General features: G+C 33.8%; 1 protein-coding gene across 1 annotated transcript; it reads left to right on the top strand.

Moving 5' to 3' along the window:
• Positions 1 to 356: 356 nt before the first annotated feature.
• Positions 357 to 814, top strand: LOC131629081 (uncharacterized). The gene is made up of 2 exons (XM_058899880.1): positions 357 to 501; positions 600 to 814. Exons 1-2 carry the CDS (start codon positions 357 to 359, stop codon positions 812 to 814), a joined length of 360 nt encoding a protein of 119 aa, XP_058755863.1.
• The last annotated feature ends 7,173 nt before the right edge of the window (positions 815 to 7,987 follow it).

Raw genomic sequence — 7,987 nt, forward strand, 5'->3', positions numbered from 1 at the left:
GGTTTACATCAATGTTCTGGGAGGGTTTGCAATCTGCTTTGGGGACAAAGCTAAAGTTGAGTTCAGCTTATTATTCGCAGAAGGACAGTCAAACAGAGAGGACTATCCAACCTTCGGAGGATATACTGAGGGCTTGTGTGCTAGAACAAGGAGGTGCTTCAGATAACTACTTATCACTGATTGAGTTTACTTACAATAATAATTTCTATTCGAGTATTGGAATGACACTGTTTGAAGCACTATATGGTAGAATGTGTAGGACGTCTTTGTATTGGTATGAATCAAAAGAGAATGCTATGATTGGACCTGAGATTGTCCAGTAGGCCACCAAGAAGATCAAAGTGATTCAAGAGAATATGAGAGCTTCTCAGAGTCGCCAAAAGAGTTATCGTGATAAGAGAAGGAAAACACTTAAGTTACAAAAAGATGATCACATGTTCTTGAGGGTTACTGGTGTTGGTCGAGTTTTGAAGTCTCAAAAGCTCACTTCGCATTTCATCGGTCCTTACTAGATTTTTTAGAGGATAGGAGAAGTGGCCTATCGAATTGCTTTGCCTTCGTCACTTGTTAATCTTTATGATTTGTTTCATGTGTATTAGTTGAGGATATATATCTGGATCCTTTGCATGTGATCCAAATGGATGATGTACAAATGAAAGATAACCTGACTGTTGAGATATTACCCGTGCAAATATGGGATCGAGAGGAGAAGCAGTTGCGTGGTAAAGAGGTTTCCTTGAGGAAGGTAGTATGGGGAGGACCAGCTAGTGAAAGAATGATGTGGGAGCGTGAGGATCAGATTAGAGAGTCTTGACCAACGTTGTTTTCATCAGGTAATTTTCGAGGATAAAAATTCTTTAAGTGGCAGAGAGTTGTAACACCCCAAATTAGAATTTTTTTTCCCGATTATAATAATTATCTGTGAATGTTACGTGATTTAGTCAATTTATTCTATTATTTGGTGAGAATGAGAGTCCTTGAGTTAGGGACGTAATGAGGTAATTATAGGTGCATTTAAGTTAAATAATATATGGGTAATATTATTATTTAATTAATTATTCAAATAATAAAAATAAGAGAGAATGTAGAGATTTTGAGGGCATATTAGGAAAAGCCTAATTGGGATCATATTTATAATAGAAAAAGAGAAAAGTGAGGAAAATATAATCAGCTTACAACATGCATGAATAATTGGAGAACCGTAAGAGAAGTGTTAGGGCCAAAGAAGGTTTCAGGAGAACATTCATTCATTCGACCTTGAGATATCAATTGCTAGGAGCAACAAGGTTAAGATGGGTAATTGTGGTTGATGATGATTGATATAAGGGTATAATTGATATAGGGGTGTTGATTATAAGAATGGTTGATGATGTTAGCGTATGATCAATTGTTGACAATGACGTTTGAGATATCATGATTTAAATTCAATATGTATAGGTTGATGAATTGCTATTAAACCGTGAATTATGATGATGTGGATGCATATTGGATGAGTGTGATGCTTGAAAAGCGACCCTAGACTGATTTATGATTGAAGCGAATCGCAACTGAGAAGTTGCCGATGGCGCAAATTCATTAGGCGAGAGTCAGGAGAGCGTGAGGCGAAGGGTGTTGGAATCGAACTTTCGCCTGGCGAGCCACAAGCGAGCGTTAAGTAAGAATTTGGCCTCAGCTTCGTCGGGCGAGCTCGAGACGAGGGGACTTGGAAGTCTAAAACAGGTGTGAATCCCACCTGAGACCAGGCCCAGCGCAATGGGTAGGCAAACAAGACTTTTTCCTCGGGCCTCTAAATTCCCTCTTTAGTGCATGGCCTCTATACCTTTCTTACATGTGATTATATAGGTAGTACATTGTTGCAGTTTTTGTCTCACGTTATATAGCTATATTTATACACATGTTTTATTTTTATTTGTTTTGCAACTTGTACTTAATTTTAGAGAGAGAATATGATACAAGTTTACCATCATTGATTCATTGGTGATGATGCAATTTTTAATACACTAGGATGTATTTATTTTGGATTCTAATAAGTAGTTAAGTTTAACAATAAATTATTTTTCTTATGCTTTTTTTGGACACACATTCAATATTTTAAATAATAGTATTACAATCAAAATTTATTGTTTTAATTTTTTTTTAATTTGTGTTTATCAAAATATTCATTGTTCTTGTTTTTGTTTCAAAATAATACAAACTTGAAAATTTGAAATTCATATGAAATAACCTTTTATAAATTAAAATAAAAATTATTAAACAAAATTAATTATAATATATTACATAACTTTTTTACAACAAAGATAAAAAATATTTAACAAAAATATAGTTATTTTATTTTAAGTATTTTTTTTAGAGGCTTCGTTTTAGAATTTTGTCTTAGGCCTCAACAAGAGTTGGGTCGGCCCTGCTTGAGACGTTGCCGACTCGCTTAATTTTGTCGGACGAACATGAGGCGAGGAATTCGCTGAGGCTTCGTTGGGCGAATGAAGCAGCAAAAAAGGTGGAATCGAATATTTTGTTGGGCAACCTCGAGGCGAGTGCAAGGTGAGGAATATGCCACTGTGTCGTCGGACGAGGGTTGGCCGAGCCGACTGGCAGTATGGGCAAAACGCGTCATAAGTTATAACTTGAGTTTTGTAACTCTGTTTGATGTGTCGTTCTAAGCATTGGGAAGCTGGCGCGCAGAGCTATACCATGGTAGAATTATATGAATTATTTGAGTATTATTCATATACCTAATGTGTTTAAGGACATAAGTTGTTGTGTGTTTTCATGACTTGTTGTATGATGAATTGATGAAGATGTTGTTATGGTGATATTGTGATAATACATTAATGATATATATATATATATATATATATATATATATATATATATATATATATATATATGCTATTATTGATGATGAACAAGACGTTGAGGACACATTTGACTAGTCGAGGTCAAACATATGTGCGATGTTGTTGTTGCATGTTGTGAATCACACACCCATGATGTTAAGACTTTGGTTCTATTTATGATGTGGCCTTTTTTCCTATTGTGACGGTTCGAGTGGGATTATCTAAAGTTTCTTGTCCGGGAATTTTAGTGAAGCGTTACTATGGTGATGATAACAATTTTTGATGTGCTTCGGTTCCAAGAAGAAATCGATCCTATGGGGGATCATGGAGGGAAATGAACCAGGTGTTCATAATTGGTACCACATGTATTGAGTCAGTGTGTTTTAATGAATAGTAACTCGTTAAGTGCTTATATGATGAATTATATGGTGATAGTTGCAGGGGCGGTTCCAAGGCCCAGCTAGCCCCGGCACGCGCCCGGGCTCAACCCCTATTTTCTTTGTACTCCCTCTATTTAATAGTCGGTTTTTAGACAAAACCAGAGGCAAAATTAGTAAAAATAGGGTGTGAAAATTAAAACAGATAAATAATCAATGGTGTAAAATTTTTGCCCAGGCTGCCTAAAATTTCTGGCTCCGCCACTGGATAGTTGTATGTGTGCTATTTATGATGGATGAAGGTGTGAGTATACAATGTATTGATGTTATTGAATTGTATACTATACTTGTGGAAGTTTAATTTTCTCTTATACCTTTTATATTTGATTATGATTACCCATCCATTTTGTTTGAGTGTTGCCTCCATGTATGTAACATGCAGATACTCAAGAGTAGCTGAAGATGTAAGGAAGATAGCTCGTTGGAGTATTTATTAGTTTTCTGTTAATTTAAAGGTGTCTTGCCCAGATATGTAACATCGTGTTGGGAATTCTTTAATTGGATTTTTATACCACTATTATGTGGTGGTTTTGCAAGGATTTTGATTGTTAAAATAAGTTTATTTTCAACTCTTTTATGATACTAAATGTCATAAGTATATAAGTTTGAGGATTTTTATTGATGAAGATTCCACTACAATGTTTTAAATAAGTTTTGAAATTACATGAATACCATGAATGTGCATATTATGAAGAGTTACCATTATTGTTATAACCCGTGTTACAGAGCATGATAGATTGATGTATGCTTTTGTGACGTGTGACACCCTTGTGTGGTGATTTAAATTAAATTATTCTTAAATTCTATTTGGGGTTAGAAGGGTCTTACAATGAAAACTAATATCTTATGATGAGTCAAGTATGAATAGTTAAGCATATAAAGATGCAAACCTAATCATTAGGGTTTGATAGACTTAATTATCTGATGATTGCAATCAAATGGAATATAATCTAAAGCATAATCTCAAAGTACTTAAGCAAGTGTCCACAAAAGAGAAAGCATCTGTAAAATTCTTATGATGAGTCAAGTATGAACAATTAAGCATATAAAGATGCAAACCTAATCATTAGGGTTTGATAGACTTAATTATCTGATGATTGCAATCAAATGGAATACAATCTAAAGCATAATCTCAAAGTACTTAAGCAAGTGTTCACAAAAGAGAAAGCATTTGTAAAATTCTGAAGTACCGTGGTTCCTCCTGATTTAGTAGTGAATGAAACAAATGTAATACATAAGTGCTTTATCATAAAAGCGCGTGACTAAAGCACACACACTAAAATATTTTCAAAATGTTTTTAGCAATTGAAAATATCTTCAAAAACATCTTTAAGTTATACTAGATGAATCTGGAGTAGTCAAAATAGCTATAGGCAAAAAATTTGGTTTTTCTAATAAGTTGTAACATTTGTCCAATCGGCTATATCAACTCAAAATTGAATCCCAAACGATTACGACAATGTCTTAATAATGTGCAACAACTAGATATGTTTTATTTTCTTTTATAAACTTACAACTGATTATATTTCAAACTTCTGATTGATTATGAATATGTGTCCATTGATTAGATTGTCATAAAATGGATTCAATGGAAATTTCTTTTTGAGCCAACCTCTGGCCTATAAATAGAGGTCCCTTTTTTCATTTTATTTCATCCAGAAATATGTTTTCACACCTCTCTCTCTCTCTCTCTCTATATATATATATATATATATATATATTTATCAATCTATCTATCTATATATCTATCTATCTGTCTATCTCTTTATCTCTATCTCTCTCCCTCTAAAGTTTTATTTCATTTTCTCTCACTAATATTTTAGCCTAAGTGCTTTTGTGAAAAGTTATTTGCGAGTGAGGGTATATTTGTAATTCTAAAAAGGGAAAATTGTAAATTCACCAAGGGAATCTTTTATATACGCGTTGGTTGATTATTATTCATTAAGGAATTTATTTGGCTTAGAAGGAGACTAATCGCTTCAATCAATCATTTGTGAAGAAATGACTAACCACTTCGATTCACCATTTGGAAGAGAATACTCAAAATGCCATATTCTACGTCTTGTATTATTTGGTTGGAGGTCAACCATCATTTCCTTGTATATGGGGGTTTGTGAGTCTGTCCTACTAAAAGCTCTCAACGTTTAATGGAATCTCTCAATATCAATTACTGGGAGAGGAGTACGTCCTTTTGTTTTGACCGAACCTCTATAATTCTTGTTGTTTCTCTTTTCCTTTAACTATTTTAATTTCCAAAATTTATTTTCTGCATTTTATTTTTCGCTGTTGAGTTTTCAAAAATGTTTTTAAACTCTAATTTTATTTTTCAAAGTTTTTCAAGAAGCACATAATTCACCACCCCCTTTTGCGTGTGGAGTCTCAATTCCAACATATGTTATACAAGAAAAGTTTGTATGATCATATTAAGAGGGAAAAAGGTAAACCAAGTGATAAGTCTGATGCCAAATAAAAGGAGAAGAATTTGTAGACAATTGCTTAAATTAGACAATGGTTGGACTTGAGTGTATATCCACATGTTGAAACTAAAACTAATGAACATAAAACATGAAATAAAAAAGAGTTTTATGAGCGCAAGAGCATGCAAAATAAAGCATTTTTGTTTAGGAAACTGATTAATATGAAATATAAGGATGATGACTCAATGGTAGAGCATTTGTGTTTTAGAATTTTGTGAGTCGGTTGGTTTCTACTTGTATTAAGTTTAATGGTGAATTGAAACCTCATTACTTCTAAGTTCATTGTCTGGTAACTAGGATATTCATGTCGTGATACTTACCAATTTAGCTCCAATTGGAAAATAGGTAATGCCAACAGCTAAAGATAACACGATCAATGAAGAAGCTAAAAGAAAGGAGTGTAGTTTGATTGATACTCCCATACAAAATTATCCTTAGGGGAAGTGTTGAAAAGTATATTTTCGGCAAATATTTTTATATCGTATCCACAGAGATTGGGTGATATTACCGCCGTTCTATAGTTGTGATCATTTTAAGTTGATAAGAAAAAATGAGTTTGGTTTGTGTTTGGAATTTATCTTGAATTTTAGAAACAAACTAAGATAGTAAAATAAGATTTTCTCAAATTAAAAATGCTTTGCCAAGATTAGTGTTCACTATTCCAAACTCATGCATTCCCTCAAACCATGTATATGAATTCTCATCTCATGAATACAATCTAGTATTGCCTCAATAAGACTTATGTCTAAGTAATATTGTAACAATTGTTAAATAACACTTTAGGCAATTTCTTCACCTAAACATAAATCTAACCATCATTATTTAGCAATACACATGGTAAACAATTCATAAGTCTATTTCTACAACTCATGCATTGTTTGAATAAATCTCTAAAACAACATTTATATTATCTTTTTCAACAATAATATAAATCAAAGATAAGAGTTCAAAACAAGAGATTCATACTATATTCATTCAATGAGAGATTCACATACATGAAGGTTTAAGAGAGATACATAGAGTTATGAAGAATAGCTACCTCTAATCTTGACAAAGAAATAGGGTTTAGTTCCTCATCACCATGGTTGCAAGCTCACAAAGATGATAAATTTCGTTTTTGGCTTTTGCTCTCTTTTCTCTCTGTATTCTTTCTTGCCAAACTGAATAATAATTTAAAACCTAAGTTTTGAGATATTAATCTCTTACACCAAGTTTATCTTTCCAATAAGACAAAAAGAAATGATTGCTAGACTCTTTTTTTAGCCTCCCTAAGTGACCAATAGAAATGAATAGCCCCAAAAAGTGCTCTTTTGTTGTCTACCACGCCACCACTTCACATGCCTCCATAAAAGTCAGACTCTTCACTTAACACGCTGGCAGGATTCGCTCAGTTCGCGGCGCCAACAGGAGGACGCGGCGCCAACTGAGCTGACTTGGACATCTCTGATTTTTACTCAGTTCGCGGCGCCAACTAGAGGACGCGGCGCGAACTGGCTTGATGATGACTTCTTCCTTGTTTACTTGGCAGCTCCCTTGTGTTCTCTCCGCTCGTATCCTCTTTGATCACTTCATGATGTAACATTCTGCAAAACTAGAGAAGAAAGTGAAATATCTACTCAAATCACATAATAACGAGACTAACTTCAATTTCTTGCACTTTGTGTGAGTAAAGCGCGTGATTTGCAAATAAAAGTTATTAAAGGGACCAATAAAAAGATATGAATTACACTACAATTTGGTCCCTAACAGGAAGTAAACTATAAGTTTTATTTGATATGAAGTATCCTCTCGCGCGAGGAAATGGGAGTTCTACATGTTGCATTAGGTTATTAACATTGTTCAACAAATCATTTTCCCATCACTTGTCTAAACTAGCTTGCAATTGGTGAAAAATATGAATAATTTCATGTCCATAAATTATAGGCTATTGTCATACCCCAATTTTGACCCTAAGATCCCACCCCATCTACATTGAATCTCAAAGAATATGATCATAATTATCATCATTCATAATCATTCATGCATCATTTTCTAACCAAAGATATACAAAAAGTTTGTGTTTGCTTGTTACTTGTTTCACAAGACAGGTGATTGATTAAGGAGCTCAGGAAAATTAGGGTTTTGAAGCTCACAAGGTGACTCAAACCTTTTCATATGCTCAAGTTATTTCCCTTATCAATATCCAAGCCGAAGTGTGGTTCAGTTCAAGATCAACAACCTTCAAATTCACCTGGTA

The sequence above is a fragment of the Vicia villosa genome, unplaced genomic scaffold (genome assembly GCF_029867415.1).
Source record: "Vicia villosa cultivar HV-30 ecotype Madison, WI unplaced genomic scaffold, Vvil1.0 ctg.000506F_1_1, whole genome shotgun sequence".
In the NCBI taxonomy this organism is placed as follows: domain Eukaryota; kingdom Viridiplantae; phylum Streptophyta; class Magnoliopsida; order Fabales; family Fabaceae; genus Vicia; species Vicia villosa.